This window comes from Pantherophis guttatus, chromosome 2, assembly GCF_059756535.1.
Source record: "Pantherophis guttatus breed Tessera chromosome 2, ASM5975653v1, whole genome shotgun sequence".
Classification (NCBI taxonomy): Eukaryota; Metazoa; Chordata; class Lepidosauria; order Squamata; family Colubridae; genus Pantherophis; species Pantherophis guttatus.
In genome coordinates, this window is record NC_142064.1 from 218,598,451 (window position 1) to 218,618,073 (window position 19,623).

General features: G+C 39.1%; 1 protein-coding gene across 4 annotated transcripts in view; it reads right to left on the reverse strand.

The window, feature by feature from the left end:
- The window catches only part of SUSD3 (sushi domain containing 3), a 60,782-nt gene that overhangs the window by 18,697 nt on the left and 22,462 nt on the right, over nt 1-19,623 (reverse strand). For 3 of the 4 annotated variants that reach the window (XM_034437379.2, XM_034437369.2, XM_034437388.3), the window contains 3 exons: nt 6,605-6,793; nt 3,139-3,286; nt 480-647 (listed from right to left, as the gene is read on the reverse strand). In XM_034437379.2, coding sequence (XP_034293270.1) covers nt 480-647; nt 3,139-3,286; nt 6,605-6,793 — 505 coding nt within the window. Of the gene's footprint in view, nt 1-479; nt 648-3,138; nt 3,287-6,604; nt 6,794-10,883; nt 11,106-19,623 lie in introns of those variants that run through there. The other variant, XM_034437397.2, reaches the window with a different exon arrangement.

Below are 19,623 nucleotides of genomic sequence, written 5' to 3' on the forward strand. Positions count from 1 at the left end.
AGAGGTTGAATATTTTCTATGTTGGTTGTTCTCCATTTCTTCCATTCCTGGAAGGATGAAATTAAATGTGGAAGATAAACTAATATGCCATGCACTGAGCATAATATGCAGCTTGATTCTTGATCTGCAGTGACTGGAGATGCAGTTTAACTTTTATAGCTTATGTAGCATTATCATAAATAAAACTGCACAGTATAACTACAGTGGTGCATTTTAAATTAGAGGAGGGAATGCAGAGAAGGCCTGAAGGAGCAACTCTGAGAATGATCTAGAGGTTTATTTTACAATATGGTTTTTGTGTGGAAAACAGAACATTCAACAGAGCTTTGAATGACAGAGTCATTTTAGGCCCTCTGCAAGATGGAGCTGTACACAAAAATGACAAAGAGTGCTGAGATGTGTGTGATAAGTAGATTGTCCAGTCACCTGTAAAAACTGCTCAGGAAATGCAGCACAATACCAATTGGTCTCTTCCTTACCTGCAGAAGCCTTGGTTGTCATACGCCACATTACTACTACCATCAGACTCCGCCTGGGTTTTAATATTTTTGTTGTTGTTGTTGCTATTCCTGCCTTTCAAACCAAAGTAAGCTGCTTGCATGTTTTCTAGCTCTTCACTTCTGAGCTGGTACCATGACTGCATATCCCTGTAAAAAGAGGCACTGATATCATCCGTAGCAGATCACAGCAGATGCGTACTATGCAAATGTGACTAATGTCAAACATCTGAAATAGCATATCACATCAAGTCTCTGTCAAGACTGTCATCCTGCTACATCAGCCATACTTCACCAGATGCCAGTCTGCTACAAGCAATGGAAGGGGGGGAGGGACCCACGGGAAGGTAAAGGGAAGGTTAGGATGAAGGGAATTGGAACTACTCTTTGTGCGGTCCCGTGGGAGCTGCTGGCTGTTCCAAGTTCATGGAATGGAAAGTGAGATCATCCAGCCCACCAAGCCAGGGATGTTGCCAAAACAATTTGTTTGAATGTAATTGGACAGTTTAAGATAACCAAGGGGAAGGTGGGGAGAAGGGAAGAGTTAACCAGATGCTTTGGGCACGTAACTTCAGATCCAGCTTTGCTACCTTGTAACCATTTGGCTTTAGTAAAGTGTACTTTCCTTAACAATGGATTTGAGAGTCTTTCTTTTCTAACTGACCAGGTTGAGATGACTGACAGTCTCTGCAATTCACATGCCTGTCATGAATCCCTCTCCCATTATCCTCTCTCTTTTATATGATGCTGGCCCTATGCAGTATAACTTAAATAAACTAAGATTGTGATGACAATATTGCCCTTTTCTCCAATTTAGTGGAAGGGTCCCTTTTCATCTTTATTGCAAATGCAAGATTGTGCTCATTGCCCCTGATTCCATCTTTCTATACTATCATCGGAAATTCTGAATAATGACAGTACAGTATGTGTGAGTTGTATAGATGTGGATTCTCTCCACACAGAAAAGAATCCTGAAAAATCAATTTCCCCAAATATACAGATAAGGTATCAAGATGGCATCCAGCTGGACTGTTTGGTTGGAAGAATCTTTGGGTTTGAAATGAATATGCAGGATAAATGTTGAAGAAAAATGCCACTAAACTCAAAGCAAAGGTGAGAGTGAATCAGGAAGATTGGGGAGAATTTTGGGCAGAACAAAATTGAATGCAAATGACCAATGGGTATAGGAAAAAATGGAAGATTAAATAGAGAACAGGAGCTAGAGAACAGGAGCTGGTTGACCAACTGGCACCAGTGCCAATTTGACTTCAGTTGGAGCAATAAAAGTGAGGAGGGAATGTTGGTAAAGATGATGGCCATTAAGGGACAATGGCAATAAAACAGTATGGTATCTTTATTCTATTGTGAAAGTTGAACTGAATGACTGGGATTTATGTATGAATAGGAATTTTGAGACTGATTGGGTTTAAGGGAGTAATGGATTCATGCATATATACTTAAATTAACAATTAAATAACCCCTCATCTCCCTTGGCATATTACTGTGAGCCCCTATGGCTAAAGGTTTGTCTCTTTGCCTTGCCAGAAATCTGAAGAAGCCATTTTAGGAAATTCTACAGAGACAACCAAGCACCTCACAGACCCTGACAAATTAATTGACTTGTAAAAGCTGCCAACCTGGCAGTCAGTAAAACAAAAAGTTATTGTGAACTTGGTCTCTCAAATTAAGCTGGCCTGGAACTCTCCTGGAACAGTTTAATCTTGAATCAGATTAACAAAATTTGAAAAAATTGTATTTCTGCCAAAAGGTCAGTAAACACGGGTGATGATAGGGCCTTATCATAGTTGGAGAACATATTCATATGTATGTACTGTATGTATGTATATACTGTATGCATGTAATCGGGGGGGGGGTCCTACTTACCTTTACTACTGGTTTGTAATGGGGCTGCGTGCGTGTGCTCTTCTATGCATGCACAGAAGCATTCTGATGATGTCGGGGTCAGTCGGCAGAGCCTCCTGCCGGTTTTACTACCGGTTCTATAGAACCGGTGCGAACCGGGGGCAACCCATCACTGCATGTAATATATTTATGGATGGATGGATAGATGTACGTATGTACGCATGTATGTAATGTATTGGGCACATTCTAGGGTTGCCCAACTCCAGAACAACTCTGAGTGGCTGACAAATTAAAAATGGGAGAAAAGTCACAGTATCAAGACAGTTGCCCAAAAGGTAGATAATTTCATTCTCTAGATTTGAAGGAGGAAATGCATGAATGGTGACTCTTCTACCCTAATGCCACTTTAATGGCTTAATGCCAATGCTTAAGTGCTGGACTGTGGCTGAGAAATCTAGATTTAAGTCCTTGCTTGACACAGACCTTATTAGATTATTCAGGCTGGTCCCTGCTCTCAGCCAAGACTCTACCTCATAGACTTACTATTGTAAAATTAAACTAAGAGCAAAGTAACACCAAAAAGTATTTCTATAGATTCTATTTAAAAATTGCAGATGTGGTCATATGGAATATGAAGATTGATGAGAACCTTCCTGTTTGTATTTGCAGCCAGGAGCAGGAAATGAGCATAAGAGACAAAGAGAAAAGGAGAAGTAGAGCAAGAGCTCTATCTTAAAGCCACTTCAGTTAACAGCCTAAACCCAGAAATATGATTCACCTTTGAGCCCTTCTTCTTTCGCTTTTCTTAATACATTTGATAAGACAACAGGTTATAAAAGCCATCGACATCAGGAGAATAATGGCACAGCTCACAATGGAAGAAATCACAGCAACTTTAAATCCAAAGGTTTCATACTTGGATATGGCTGGAATAAAGCAAACACAGTTAGAGGCTGTGCATCTGCATCTTGATATAACCTTCATACCCCTGCAATTAAATGCACGAACAGTAGGAGTGTTCTGACTTAGCTTCTATCTGGAAACGTTTCAAAGCAAACTATTTAAAAGCCTGTTATTTATAAGTGAGCAATGAAATCCTCATGAGGAACTTTGCACAGCAATTACCGTACTCCAACACAACTCAGACAAAAATAAAAGGGGGAGCAGTAACTTCAAAGCATCACTTCAGGATATCCCTGGGACAAGAGGACCTTGTAACTATGGCTGCTGCCCTTGTAACCACTATTTAAGCTATTGTAGTGTGCATTATATGGGGCTCCTTGTCTGGAAACCTCAGCTGGTATCAAATGTTGTGGCCTGGATGTTCGCCAGCAATCATCACTGTATTTAGTTTGGTGTGCAATTTAAAGTGCTGGTTTTAAACTACAAAGCCTTGCTGCCCCCCCCCCCCCCGAAATCAGCCTTAACATTGTGTTTGTGTCAAGAGAAGCAGCTCCTTTCCCATTTACAGGTCATAGAGGCTGATCCCGGATGGCACTGTATAGAATATCAGAGTTGGAAGGGATTTTGGAGGTCTTCTAGTCCAACCCCCTGCTTAGGCAGGAAACCCTATACCATTTCAGACAAATGGTTATCCAGCTGTTTCTCAGCATCAGCACCTAAAACTTGAAGTTAAACCAGCCCCAAGCCTCACCACTTTGTGGAAGAAACTGAAGTTCTTCTAGAGAGATTTTGGGTTGTGCTGCCTAGGATATTGGCATTTTTGTGCAGTTGCTGTTGAATTTTTGTCTTTTTGCACTGTATTTTTATTGTATTTGTAAGCCACTGCTACCTGTTCTAACATACATCAGGAAAACATGGACACTAACCCAGTGGTGAAATCCAATTTTTTTTTACTACCGGTTCTTTGGGTGTGGCTTGGTGGGCATGGCAGGGGAAGGATACTGCAAAATCTCCATTCCCTCCCCACTCCTGGGGGAAGAATATTGCAAAATCTCCATTCCCACCCCATTCTGGGTGGTTCTCTGAACTACACAAAATTTCCACTACCGGTTCTCCGAACTGCTCTAAATTTCCATTACCAGTTCTCCAGAACCTGTCAGAACCTGCTGGATTTCACCCCTGCACTAACCTCATAATCAATACAAAAGCTACAAGTAAGCACAAAGAGCCATGGAAAGACACATGCTCAGCATCACAAGACAAGACACAAAAGCCTGCACACGGATAAGAGAACAAATGAAAATATATGATGACATCAGAAGAGTAAAAGAATTGAAATGGAAATGTGCTGGTCACATAGCAAGAAGAACTGATGGGAGGTGGAATATGGCAGTCATAGAATGGATCCCATGATAAAAAAGCATCCACAAAAGAGACCTAAAACAAGGTGGAGTGATGACATCAGCTAGTATTGTGGGCCCAACTGGCAAAGGAAAGCTCAAGACCATATTGCTTGGAAACATGCAGCAGAGGCCTTCAACCTGCAGTGGATAGACAATGGTTGGAATGGGGATGATGAAATCATTGGTAGGATAGAAATCAAACACATACATACAGCAAGGTCAGACTGCACAATCAGTGTTACAGGGCTAAGGCTAGAGTATGGTATGACTGAGCCCTGTTATTAAGGCCCAATGTACCAGTAGAGAGCCCACTGCCAATATCTCAAATCACTTGGTCATGTGGTTTTTCTCCATGCTTCCATTGCTAATTTGCCTTCACTGGTAAGAGAGGAATGGAAGGAGGAAGGAACCTCAGATACTTTGCTTTCTCTTCAGAGGATTGCTTCAGAAGAAACTCCAGCTAGTGTAGAACATAGATTTGGTGGGAGCAAAACTGTCAGAACATCGAACATCTCTAGTGTATCATTTGGATGATTACCAGTGAGGTCCTGAATTCAACCGCAAAGGCTGGTTTTAATATTTAAAGCCTTAAAACTAATTGAGATCAAGTTCACCTTTATTCCTGTTGATCTGCTTCCATTTTCAGGAATGGAAATCCTTCTTACCTTCTTTTCTTTGACAGGAATTAAGCCAATTAATGCAAGTGGGATCACACACCACCCTACGGAATGCAGTGCCCTGGGGCTGATTCCCAGGGCACTGGGAAGCAGGCTCCCAGCTTTTCTGTAAAAGCTCTAAACTCCCACTTGTTTTTTTCAAGACTTTTCCTAAATGGGATTCTATTGTTCTCTTTTGGTTTCAACTCCACACAAGGTTCAATTTTAATACTGTGGCAGAATGTATGTGGGCTTTATTCATATTTTTTTTATTATGCTCTTTATAGCATTTTGATTTTATGACTATAAGCTGCCTTGAGAAGACTCTTGTCCTTTAGGATAGCCTGGAAATATTCTAAACATATTTAATATTTTATTTTTATTTTTAACATAACTTTTTCTCTCTGGAATAGTCAAATGAAGTAGAAAGCACAGATAAAAAGGCAGAAGAAAATTTCAGCATGGCTGTTTATCATCCTATTAAAATCACCAAAAATGGCATAGTTGAAGAATTTATTTGAATGCACTTGATTAACTGGGATTAACTGGGTTATGTTGGAGGAAAAACAGAAAAAGCTGTAGTAGCATTTGGAAGACTAACATACTTTTTAACACATTAACTTTCATAGAGTTAGGTGCAGCCCACTAACTGAATGGCCTATAATCCACCAAAACCAATGAGAAATGTAGTAGTAGTTTTTAAATTGTTGTGCGATTTTTGTGGTTTTTATGTTGCTGACACCCATTTTCTAGGAAACTTACAAGAACACAGGCTTGCACACAGTTTTAGAACTGCTGCGGTTTGACTTACTTTGTTAGCGTGAATCTATAATCACTTTTCTGTTTTGCAATTATAAACAATAGCCTAACTGTATTTTTTAATTTTTTAATTTTTACAACTACTCTTTTTCATCAACATATTTAGAATTTAAAACTGAACATTTATCTGAGCTGGAATATTTTGAGCAAATATATGTATCTGAGATAACAAGATGGATGATATTAAGCAAGACTTAAAGAAACAGAAATGAAATAAATGAAAGAGTAACATTATTTTTAATTAAATTTCATCTTTTTTTAAAAAAAAAACTGTGGCATTTCTTTGGTAATAGTCAGCAATCTCTGAAAATGAATAGAATTCTGAAATCTGAAATCTGCTCTTCCATCCTGCAACTGTTATCATCAATTTTTACAGTAGTGTAGATCACCTACATGTCAGAGAGAGACTCTGAAGATTATACAAATCATTAGCAGGGAGAGGGAAATGGAAAAAAACACTTACGTATACATGAAGGAGTGTCAGCTGTCCATTGTGTAGCATTTTCTTTCCAAATGCATGTGACAACTCCGTGACCAATCAGCTGGTGCTCTTCAGAACAACGAAATGTAATTACAGAGCCGATAGTGGTACCATTTCCGTAGATTATCTGTGATGAGCCAAGATGAGGGGGGAATATCTGGCTGCACTGTCCTATTCAAAAGGGAAGAATAAAAGCAGTTGTTTTATTTTTATCACCATGTATTTTGGGCAGAAACGTATTTAGGATGAATGTATCTGAATATCATCATGAGATTAAAAACAATTGAGATGAAATGAGTTAGCATCTGGTATAGAACTGTGGGAAAGAGTTATGCTAAGAATTTAAAAGAATGGACTTAATGATAAATTGTGCACCGAAAGCACTCTAAATTTGTGACATCCTTAAAGATGAAACAAAAAATATCCAGAAATGCAAAAAAGCAAAAGAAGGCAAAATGGCTGTTTGCTGATAGTGAAAATAGTTGGAGAAGGGTGGAAAATAAAAAGGCAGCACAGATAGAAGAAAATTTATCCAACAAAATGCTGATATCTAGAGATAAGGAAAGGGAAACAAGAAATTACTCAGTGAATGTCTTAATAAGTAAAGAATTGGAGGATAACAATTAGATGGGAGATATAAGCAGATGTATTTTTTAAAATTACAGAAATAGAATAAAACAAGTTGAGTATAATAAAAGGCAAAGGAATCAAACCCGTACTGATGAAAGAAAATATAATCAGAATTGACATGGTGAGAACTGCATAAAACAACAACAATCCAAATCCATTACAGGTATTCCTTTCCTTATGACCACAATTGAGGCCAAAATTTCCATTGCCAAGCAAAACAGTTGTCAAGTGCATTTTGTCCCATTTTACAACCTTTCTTGCCACAGTTGTTAAGTGAATCACTGCAGTTGTTACATTAGTAACACGGTTTTAAGTGAGTGTGGCTTCCCTATGGTAGAAAGTCACAAAAGTGAGCACATGACCATGGGACACTGCAACCATACAGGCCAGTTGCCAAGTGTCCAATTTTGATCATGTTACCATGGGGATGCTGCAACAGTCATAATTGTGAAAAATTGTACAAGTGGTTGTAAGTCACTTTTTCCAGTGCAGTTGTAACTTTGAACGGTCATTAAACAAGTGGTTGTAAATCGAGGACTACCTGTATATACATAAATGTTTGATCACAGAACTAGAGCCAGACATTTTGGGAAATGAAGTTAAAGGACCCTAGAAGCTGCAGGAGTTGATGGATTAGCAGTGGAACCTTTAAGTCTTCCAAAATAATGCAATTAAAGTGCTATTAAGTGTTTTGTGAGCAGATATGAAAAACACAACAGTAGCCAACAGACTAGAAAATATCAATTGATATTGTAATTTACCAAAAAAGATAACACTGGTAAAGAATGCTAAGACTACTGAACAACTATGTTTATCTCACATCCTTACAAGAGAATGTTCAAGACTTTGCTATTCAATTTTCAACCATACACAGAGAGAATTTCCCAGTGTACAAGCTGAATTCAGAAGAGGTAGAGGTACCTTGGATTACCTTCCTAACACATTGACTGGCAACTGCCCAGACTCTGTTGAAATATGGGTGGCTATATAAATGTTTTAAATAATTTATTTATTTATTTATTGAATTTGTATACCGCCCTACTCCCAAAAGACTCAGGGCGGTGAACAGCCATGGAATAAAACATATAAATACAAAATTTTAAAATAGATTAAAACGAATTAAATAATTTGGCTGAACAAATTTAAAACCCCAATAATTTAAAACCAGATTTAAAATTTCCATTTAAAAAGGGGAAAGACTTAGGTCAGGCTGGCTTGGTGAAATAGGAAGGTCTTAAGTGCGCGACGGAAGGTACGCAGATCCGGGATCCTCCGTATCTCCAGGGGGAGCTCGTTCCAGATAGTAGGTGCCCCCACAGAGAAGGCTCTCCCCCTGGGGGCCGCCAGTCAACATTGTTAAATAATTAAATAAGTTGAATAGTGGAAAAGAACGGGAATTCCCAAAAGACATTTATTTTTAAAACATAAAACCAAAATAAAACCCAGTAACTTAATCATCCCACTCTACGCCAGTACCTCAGTACAAAGCAAAGTCTTGATGGTCTTTTGAAAGCTGTAAGAGTGGGGCATGTTGAATCACACAACTATACGCACACTTATAGTATATGCAGAACATATTGTGAGAAAAGCTGAATTTGCAGAAATAGAAATCTTTCTGGGAAAAGCACCAATAATCTCAGATATGTTAATTACTCACTATAATGGCTAGAAGGGAGAAAAAATTAAGGAATTGCCTATCAAAGGTGAAAGAATAGAATACCAAAGTTGGTCTGCTACTCATTAAAGATACAACTTTTAATGAGTTTTAATGGTGGAAGACTAAGAGGTTCCGCTGCTATTTCATCAATTCCTGCAGCTTTTTAGGTAGAATGTAGTCTGAAATTGTGGGGTATAAGGGTTGTTTCCTGTGGGCAAAGAAAAAGTTGAAATGGAATGTCTGGTAGGCAGGAAGAAGGTGAGGGTGAACCCTCTCTAGCAAGTCACAGAGAATATCTAATAGTTATTCAGATAGTTCCTTTAGTCTGGCAAGATTCCGTTTGTATGCAAACAACAATAAAGAACTATAAGTAACTCCACATGTCATTCTTGGTTCTTTGAGCTACAATTATAGAGCTGAATATATTCAGCTAATATATAAGGAGTACTTAACAGGCTTGAAATATGCTATATAAATGCTAAATGGTGGCATTACAGTTCCAAAGATAACAAGAAATTTCCAAATTCTCTTTCTTACCCAAAAAAAACTAATAGGATATTAATTACATAGCTGACAAGTCCTGAGAATCTCAAAGAGATAAACTTCGCTCCCTCTTCATCATCTAGAAACTTAGCTCCATATTTCAGATGTCTGTTTCATTAGACCAAGTATTCCCATATCTGAATTATTACTTCATTTCTAGCTCGAATGAAGACTAATTTAACGAAATAATTTTGCCTTCATTCGTAATAATTTAACACTTCATATTGCTATATATTAAACCAAAATGTACTGATTGACTAAATATATGTGGAGGAAAGTTCAATACAGATCCGAAAATGCTTCCTAATGTTCCCTTAAAAAGTTCCCAATTTTCTAAGAATAATATTTAAAGAATATTGTTGTCTTGTTGTTAGTTGCAAAGTCGTGTCCAACCCATCGCAACCCCATGGACAACGTTCCTCCAGGCCTTCCTGTCCTCTACCATCCTCTGGAGTCCATTTAAGCTCACACCTACAGCTTCAGTGACTCCATCCAGCCACCTCATTCTCTGTCGTCCCCTTCTTCTTTTACCCTCAACAATTTTATCAATATTGTTGTAATTTAGTGTAATGTCTATGCAGATTCTCAGTCGTTTGGGTCATGGTTGTCCCAAAGATGCTCTTTCAAGAGACAACTGGACTTTCTGGTTTTTCTTTGAAGACATTTCGCTTCTCATCCAAGAAGCTTCCCCACCATCCAGTCAGAGCTGAAGAAACTTCTTGGATGAGAAGCGAAACGTTTTCAAAGAAAAAACAGAAAGTCCAGTTGCCCCTTGAAAAAGTACCTTTGGGATAATTTAGTTTAAGTATGGCTTCTCTTTCATTAAGAAATATTACAAGTGAAGTCCAATGTCCTGCCAGGAGGATTGTCCTGCCAGGACATTGGAAGTCAAACATGGCAACTGAAAGGAGAAAGATCAAATATTCAATCCAATGACAAAAGTCATACCATCAGGAGAAAATATGCTTACTATATAGTTATCAAATCCTTGAGTTTAAAAGTCTTCCTAGCATTATGGCATTTGCCTTTGGTTTAGGATTTATTTGAATAGTATAGTTTTGAATAGTTTCTTTTCTACAACCATCTAGATCAAGTTTTAATGTCTGTGGCTAAACTCTCTTCAGTCTTAGTGATGTTCAGGTTTCCAATTGAGGCAATGATACCTTCCCCACCAGAATCATAAAAATGAAAGACGGCTGTAGGAAACTCATTTCACTGGTAGATGGAGATGTAACAAGTGCTCCATTACGCCTGATTTATTTTGAGGTTTAAAGAAGCCACCATATTCTTCTTTTTATTTTAACTTGAAAAGAATGGTTATCAATAAAATGGATGAGAGTTGAGAGAATGCACCTCATCACCCTGGACTTTAGGACAGGGTACGTAAAATCAAGATACAATTAAAATGTCCTTCCATGACCTGTTTCCTACCAGAAAAGTTATTCAACCCCGGTATGTAAAAAGACCGCAGAGACATAGCTTGCTCTGTGCTACCGACAATGACTGCACTGTTGGCAAAAGTGGCAGCAATTAGTTTAATTGGAGGCCTGCAGGATGTTGTCCACCAAATTATTGTCTCTCCTGTAACAGAAAAGGATAGTTTGTATGACTGTGTTATAAACAACTGGGAGACAAACTTGCATATACTTTGATGCAATCAGATTCTATAATCAATGAAGATCACAGCATGCAATAATTAGGGGAAATATTCAAGAGTGCACCTAAAAGTTTGCTTTTGCAAATTTGCTTATATCATTTCCTTCTTCAGTTATAGATGAGCTTCTTCTAGGGTACAGACTATTAGCCAGGGATATGATAAGAAGCAAGAGTGCTAGCACTGCTCAAAGCAAAATAAAGAATGGCAGGGGGTAGGATAGAAAGAAAAGGTAGACAGAATTGTCACATCCAAGCTGTTACAAATTGTTCAGGCAGATGAGCTGCAAAGTGCCATGGCTATCAAGGACCAGAACTGCTATTAGATCACACCTGGCTCCAACCTTCTCAAAGCTTCAGCTTTCTCAGCAGATTTCATCCATACTTACTTGCTGTTGGTCCTTTCCCTTCCCACAGTCCAACCTCATTTCTTGCATTTTCCCCATCCAAATGCTTAAATTACTCAGCTGAACAGGACTCACTTTGTGATGGAAAGTATGAGTCCTAAACTCATAACAGCAAAAAATAAAACCCTCAGATATGATCTATCTGATTAGCTGCTTATTGGAGTTAAAGAAGGGCAGGATTGAGAAATAATGCTGAGAAGTATAGGTTTCTTTTAAACCTATAGAAAAGTGCAGGGCATATTCTTCAAAAATTATTTTTCTCAATCAGGCAGAGAGAGAGAGACTGAACTCTCTCTGTATTGAGAACAATTTAACCGATCAGAGGAAAGGACTCCACTCTGAAGCCTGAAACACTGATCCTGTCTAATCCACGAGACCCAGTGAAGCAATCCGTATTTCAACTGGATTTGGTTCTCTACCTCTGCCTCCAAATCCTAGAACAGAGGACTCTCAGGCAGGGTTCCTGGGAAGGAAGGAATTTCTTCCCTCTCCATAAAACCAGGAGTGAAATCCAGCAGGTTCTGTCCGATTCTGGAGAACCGGTAGCAGAAATTTTAAGTAGTTTGGAGAACCGGCAAATATCACCTCTGGCTGCCCCCAGAGTGGGGTAGGAATGGAGATTTTGCAATATCCTTCCCCCAGGAGTGGGGAGGGAATGGGGATTTTGCAGTATCCTTCCCTTGGAGTGGGGTGGGAATGGAGATTTTGCAGCAACCTTCCCCTGCCACACCCACCAAGCCACACCACACCCACCAAGCCACGTCCACAGAACCGGTACTAAAAAAATTTGGATTTCACCACTGCATAAATCAATATTCTAACCACTTTCCCACTTAGGAGGAAGAAACAAAACAAACACCATAAATGGAATAAGTTTCACTTTTTAAAAGTGAAGCTACTGAAAACTGAATCTAGAGCTACAGTTGGAAGCAAAATTAGAAAGTTCTAAATGCAACTGAATAGAATGGGGATGACATATATAAATGCAAGGTAAGGCAAGGCACAACTTGAATAAACAAGCACATTGCAGCCACTATAATCTGTTTTTAATGTGATGAATGTAGAAAATTCTGTTTCTCAAGAATTTCTTAAACGCAGAGGCATACATACCTGTAAACCACACAAGACTTGGCTGAAGACATTTTCTGCCTGAGGACACAATGTCACCACTCCTCCTAATTCTATGTACAAAAACTGAATATCTTCTGACTTCTACTTCAGGACTAAGGACAGGCCAAGGATTTCCCGACACTCAAGGCAATATACAAGCTTATGGACTGACGTTCACAAAGCTACCTCAGCCTGGCACACATAGCTTTGCCTTCTAATGGGAGAGAAATTAACGTGGGACTCTCCCACCTCTCAAAACTGCCATCCGAGGGACTGCTTCATTCTGACTAATGGAGGATGGGTCAGTGGTGAAATCCAATTTTTTTTACTACCGGTTCTGTGGGTGTGGCTTGGTAGGCATGGCAGAGGAAGGATACTTCAAAATCACCATTCCCTCCTCGCACCAGGGGGAAGGATATTGCAAAAGCTCCATTCCCACCCCACTCTGGGGCCAGCCAGAGGTGGTATTTGCCGGTTCTCCGAACTACTTAAAATTTCCGCTACCGGTTCTCTGAACTGCTCAAAATTTCCACTACCGGTTCTCCAGAACCTGTCAGAACCTTCTGGATTTCACCCCTGGGATGGGTTGTGATTTCACCATAGTGCAGATGGGGGGGGATGAGTATTCAGCAGTGAGCAAGCAGAACAGAAGTAGTGTGAAACATTTCTTAGAATGGGAATCGGAAAGGTGTTTTGTTTTCAGTTATTAAATGCTACACACAAAAAAAACCCTCATACTTTTGGGATTTAGACTCAGTGTCATCTGTGGGTGTGATAGCAATGGCAGGGCTTTGATCACATGGTCATCCCCATCACCTTCTGAAAAAAAGCCCTGCTTCAAGCCACGTTAAATTGTTATGGGATTACTGAAATTGAAAGGTACAATTTCAGCGTGGGAACTAGTTTGGTAGGGGCAAAACAACGAATATGTTAATATTTCTCCCCATGCTGGTTTATCTTTTGTTTGTTTTTATTTGTATCCCACATATATTATTTTTACAAATAACTGAAGATGATAACATATCCAACACACCTTCCTCCTCCTATTTTCCCCACAACAACCAACCTGTGAGGTGAGTTGGTCTGACAGAGAGTTGGTCTGGCTCCAAATTACCCCGCTGTCTTTCACGGCTAAGGCGGGACTTGAACTCAGTCTCCCATTTTCCAGCCTGGTGATTTAACCACTAGACCAAACTGGTGAAATCTCTCACTTTCTGAACTTGTTTTCTCCTCGAGGGAACAGAGCAAGATGGGGGATGGGTGGGTGAGAGAGAGAGAGAGAGATGAACTACCAACATCTACCATTTGAGGTTCTAAGGAAGTCCACCTCTCCTTATGGCTCTATTTTCCTCAAGGAAAAAAAGCAGCATATATCGAAGGAAGCTGTATTTCTTATTATCACTACGCACTTCGACTACAAGATATGAACCATCTTGTCGCTAGAAATACAACCATGTATATGTATAAACACAGTATACTGTACATATAAAACAAAAATAATTAAACAATGGATGGAAATAGCAATTAAATTTGAAAGCAGCAAGCTCCAGAAACAAGTGCCCAGAGCAGGCCAAAACATACCTTGGGGATCGGGACAACTTAAAAAACTAATAGGCAGCAGAACAGGGAAATGTAAGAGGCCCAAGAGAATAAGAAGCCTCATCTGATACTACCAAAATAACAAGATAGGTTTAAGGGGTTTCCCTAGAGAGATTAATCCATAGTGGCGAGGGGGGAATACCCTTGAAAAAGCACAGCCCTTTGTAATTAACTAACAAGGGAGGTATGGAAAGAGGCCCTGCTTCAGAGACAATGGCTTTGAGGTCTGAAGCACTTTATTGCTTAAAACAGCACTTTACGTTAGGTCTGGAAGCTGAGAGAAGATAATTCAGTCTTAGAATAATCTGATCAAATGTCCAGCCTGATCAGCATCTCAGCTGCTGTAATTTGTACTAACTCAGGTTTGGGGGCCCTTTTCAAGCACAGCATCAAATAGAAGGCTTCACTAGTTGAATAAAGAGCATTACTTGCCACAACAAGGAATTCATACAAGGGATAGGCGACATGGTGTTCCATTTCACCTGTCATGCACCAAGCAGCTTTGTTTAAAAATATATTGTTTTAATTATTTAATTATGTCTGTATTGATCTGCATTTTAATGAACATAATACCCAATTGGTTTATTATGTTTTGCCTAGGATACCAAATTTAAGAAAGATTTGGATAAGCTAGAGGAGATTCAGAGAAGCATGTAGTGATGAGGAGCTAGTTGGGCCCTAAAACAAGTTAGGCCTTAAAACAAGTTAGGCCTTAAAATAAGAAGTAAATGGGAATGTTTAACTAAAAAACATTTAGGGAGGGAATAGTGATAACCCTCTTTAAACTCCTTAAAGTTTATCACCCAAAACCAAGTCAAGATCTGTACTCTCTCATTGAACAGTGCAGGATATAGAATAATACATTTCCAATTGTAAAAGCAATTCAACAGTGGAATCTATTATCCAATGAGGTGGTGAACTCCCTTCAATGGATGCGTTTAGGAAGAGCTGACACGGAGACTTTAATTTGGTTTTCTGCACTTAGCAGGCATGTTGATTCAATGACCTACAAATTCTCTTCCGAGTTTATGATTCTGTCATTCTGTAAAATAAAAGGAACTGAAACCATGCTCTGGCACTTATTTACAACTTACAGCCTGGGAGTCTGAAAAGAGTTGTGGTTTCCAGAAGAAGTCAACTAATGAAAGTTAATGTGACTCCTAAAATAGTCACAATCTTTTTCAGGCTATTTTAAAGAAATTGGCCTATTTGAAATAGAAGCAGAGCAGTTCTTGTATGGTTCTCACACTAGGCTCAAATGCTTCCTCTGAATCATTTTCAAAGCACTCCCAGCTGTAGCGTTTTGACACAGGTTCTGCTCTCTGTGGCATTCATTGGGCAAGACCATGAACAGTCTGTACCATTTCCACAAGGCACTTACCACCTCCTAAAGATCCTCCTAAAATTCAGTGCGAAGATATCCCCCCCCCTAACTTAAGCCCATCCTGAAGGGAGGGAAGGAGTGGGAAGGATCTGGCTTTGCACACTTGCAACTTCTTAAGTGTTTAAGAAAGTTCCTGCACTCCAGGAGACATTTGTGCTCTGCCTTAGAATCAAAGTACACAAAAATTTTGCAAACACTTTTTATTGTACCTTTATGTTACTTTCTAACTATAATAGGAGTTTTGTTCCAGTGGCTACATTTTCTCATTTATTTCAATGCCAGATTTGATTTAATAAACTATTGCTCTCCCTCATAGATCTGTAAATTATTGAGTCCTCTCAATATTTTGAGAATTTGCCAGATTTAGAAAAAATTACAGCTCTTCTTCAAAGATAGCAACAAAAGCCTTATATCAACACATTCAGCAAACAGTGATTCCTAACGCCTCAGATAAATACAGCAGCAATCTAATTAAAAGAAACTAAAGGTGTTGTATGTTCCACTTTGACTGTTATTTTCTAGTTAAAAATAGGCAGTAATGAAAATTTCCAGAATAAGTACAGCATTTGCAAATGTGAATTACTCATGGAAAAGGTGTAAAGTGTCCTCTTTATTTTATTTTGTAATTAACATAGATCAGCATGTTCTTCACTCTGATTTTTGTTCCATTGCCACCAAGGATAATTTTATAATACCATATCCTGCCTCACATTCTATGAAAAAGTAAATCAAAAGAAGATAAAGTATTTATTGAAGTCTGAAATGTCTGTACTTCAAACAGGAAGTCTAAAAGATAATAGGCCTGAAAGTAAATTTGAAAGAAACAAGGATATTGCTTTCTTGCTTTAAAAATGTAGACCTAATTTGAGAACTGAGATATTTTCTCCACATTAATTCACTAAGTTTTAGTTGCTATAAAAACTGGATGCATCTTTGAGTAAATACCTTGGGTAAGAGTAAAGAAGGAGGAGCTGAAATTATGGTAATTGATCTCATTCTTCCTAAATTAGTTATAACTTGTCATCTATTCATACAAGCTGAGTTCACAGAATATCTGTGTCAATGCACAAGAATGGCATGGATCAGAATGGAGTGATATAAAATCAGTAGGAGCTGCAGGCAGAAACTAATTTTCTCCCATTCTCTGCAGACTGTTCATGCAAATTTTAGTTTATTTACTTATCTACTGCATATAGATATCTGCAGATGGTTACAAAGAATAGTAACTATTGCTGGAACAGATACTCCAGATCTTAAAATTTGACTGATGAGGCACAGTCTTTCTGCTAAACATATCATTCTGCTGTCTCAGGCTATAAAACATTCCAACTTTTTCTTCAATTATCTAGATCCAACACTCATTGGCAAGGAATCATGGTGATTGCTATTCCTCTCATTTATTTCCAACATCTGGAAATCAAACAGCTGCCTGCTTTGCTTTCTAGATTTTAAGATTCACCTCCACACATTGCTGCTTTGCTAGTAACATGTATAACAAAGGATCCCTAAGAAATATGTGGCTTCAGTTCAGAAACTGTGGAAACCTTTTGTATCCTCACCTAGGCAGACCACAGCTCCATACTTAAGTAGGGGGAAAGTAGCAGGAGAGCCACTCTGTGCCATGAACTGTTGCCTCTGTTGCAACCTGATGACAAGCCTATTGCTTATATTGAAAATCTTCTGAACAGTCTCTAGTTTTAGTGTAACTGGTAAAGAAAAATGAATGGAAACAAATGTTTCCAGAACTATATTCGGCAGTAATATAAGGTGGTAATCATTTAAAAAAATGAGCTCTGTTAAGGATCACTAAGCGGGCTGAAAGTGTTATCTTCCTAGGAATTTAAAGTTTCAGTGCAGCTACTAACTATCAAGTAGAGTTCAAGCAGCTTTCTCAGCACAAAGAGAGAGAGAGAGAGAGAGAGAGAGAGAGAGAGAGACAGAGACAGAGACAGAGACAGAGACAGAGACAGAGACAGAGACAGAGAGAGAGATGCCAATCTGATGTAGTCAGCAAGACTGCTCCATAACCTTTCTCTTAGGTGTCTGTTTTTCTCCTTTTTTCTCAATGTCTATGGAGATTCTCAGTCATCCAGGTTATGGTTGTCCCAAAGGTGCCTTTTTTTCAAGAGGCAACTGGACTTTCTGGTTTTTCTTTGAAGACATTCTGCTTTTCATCCAAGAAGCTTCTTCAGCTCTGAGCTGAAGAAGCTTCTTGGATGGGAAGCAGAAAGTCCAGTTGCCTCTTAAAAAAGCATTTTTGGGACCCTTTTCCTCAAGATGAGTTAAGATTAACGTAGAACTTTGGGAAAGCTTTTGCACTGTTTTAAAACTTCAAGTGCTGGTTGTTTATTTTTATTCCTTATTTATAACAATCATTCTACTGCATGGCAAGGAAGTCTTTTTCCACAACAGGTAACATTTATTTTCCCTACTTCATTAAGTTTATTAAGACCAAGAACAAGGACCACTATGGAACTGTATAATGTTGCCATGATACAACATAATGGAATGGGGCATGATTTCTAACCCCACTTCCCAATTTTCAAGTTTTCCATTTCTTGCTATTTTAAGCATACTTTATTAATTGTCCCACTAGATACCAAAAACCAATTACACCACCAACTTCCAGAAATTTACCACAAGAATTTTAGCAGCCTGATTCCGAAAATTACAAACAAACAAACAAACAAGAGAGGAGGGGTTATCTGAAGTCTGCTGAACAATGTCATCTCCCTGCTCTGCAATCTTTTCCACTTCCTGCCCTGGAAAAAAAAAAAAACCTTAAGAAGTTTTCCTTCATGTTGTCGGGATCTGGCATTTCACTGAGGCAGGGAAAGTGTGTCATGAAAGATAAGCTAACCGCATTCATGCAAGAAATTCTCATCCCCATCCTAAGAATTTCAGCTAATATTCTTGTCCTCCTTTGAAAAACAAACAGGAACAATGGCCAAAGTTTCTTTCAAAGGCGAAAAAGTGCTGAACAGTCAATTAACACCAAAGAACTAGCAAATGGCTGGCTGTGTGGAGAGGGAATGCTGGCCAAAATGCTGGGGAAGGCTTTTTGTTCACCAAATAGCACTATTAAATCAGGCCTAGGAATGCTAGAGAATTAGTCCAATTCTCCTGGATTTTGCTCAGTAACTACTAAATATGTAAGGTAGGCTAATACTGTGCCACAGAACTGGCTCTTTCACAGTGCCAAAGGTCTTGCCTTGAATGGGGACAAAAGGAGGGAGGGATTCCTTTTGCAAGGTTTCCCTTTGTTTTTTGGCTTTTATGATTGTCCCAGCATTGAATAAGTAACAGAATGAGAAATTAGTGAGCGAAAGGCATGGGCCCTTTGAGAAATCAGTAACCAAAAGGACGTGCAAATTCTGTACCATCTCAGCAAAATGTTTTCCTTTTGGCATGTCCCTTTGTCTTTACAGTAGTCCTCGCTCTGTGCAGCAGCCAATCTTTTTATTCAGTTTTATTTAACCCATCTACAAACTGCCTCTTATTTTAAGCAAAATTTAAGGTAGTCTTCAAAAAGAACTCATCTTAAATGCAGCAGAGTGGGACTGCCACTGCTGCTATAGTCTTGAGGCTGAAAAACCTTAGCCCAAAATACTCCTTGAGAGTCAAATTGGTGTAGTGATTAAGGCATGAGGCTGGAAAGTGAAAGACCTCTAGTACCGCCTTAGGCATGAAGTCAACTGGGTGACTTTGGGCCAGTCATGCTCTTTCAGTCTAGGAAGAAGGCAAGGCAAACTACTTCTGAAATCTTGCCAAGAAAACTGCAGGGACTAGTCCAGTGATGGCTAACCTTTTCTGGACTGAGTGCCCAAAGCATGCACACGCAGACACACATGTGAATCAGTGGTGGGTTCCTCCAGGTTCGGTCTGGTTTGGCCGAGCCGGTAGCGGTGACGATATGACGTCACCGAACCGGTTCTCCCCCCCCTGCCCTCCCACCCCACCCACCCACATTATTCTTACCTTTTATTTGGTCCCACCCCCAATCTATTGCTGCCTCCTG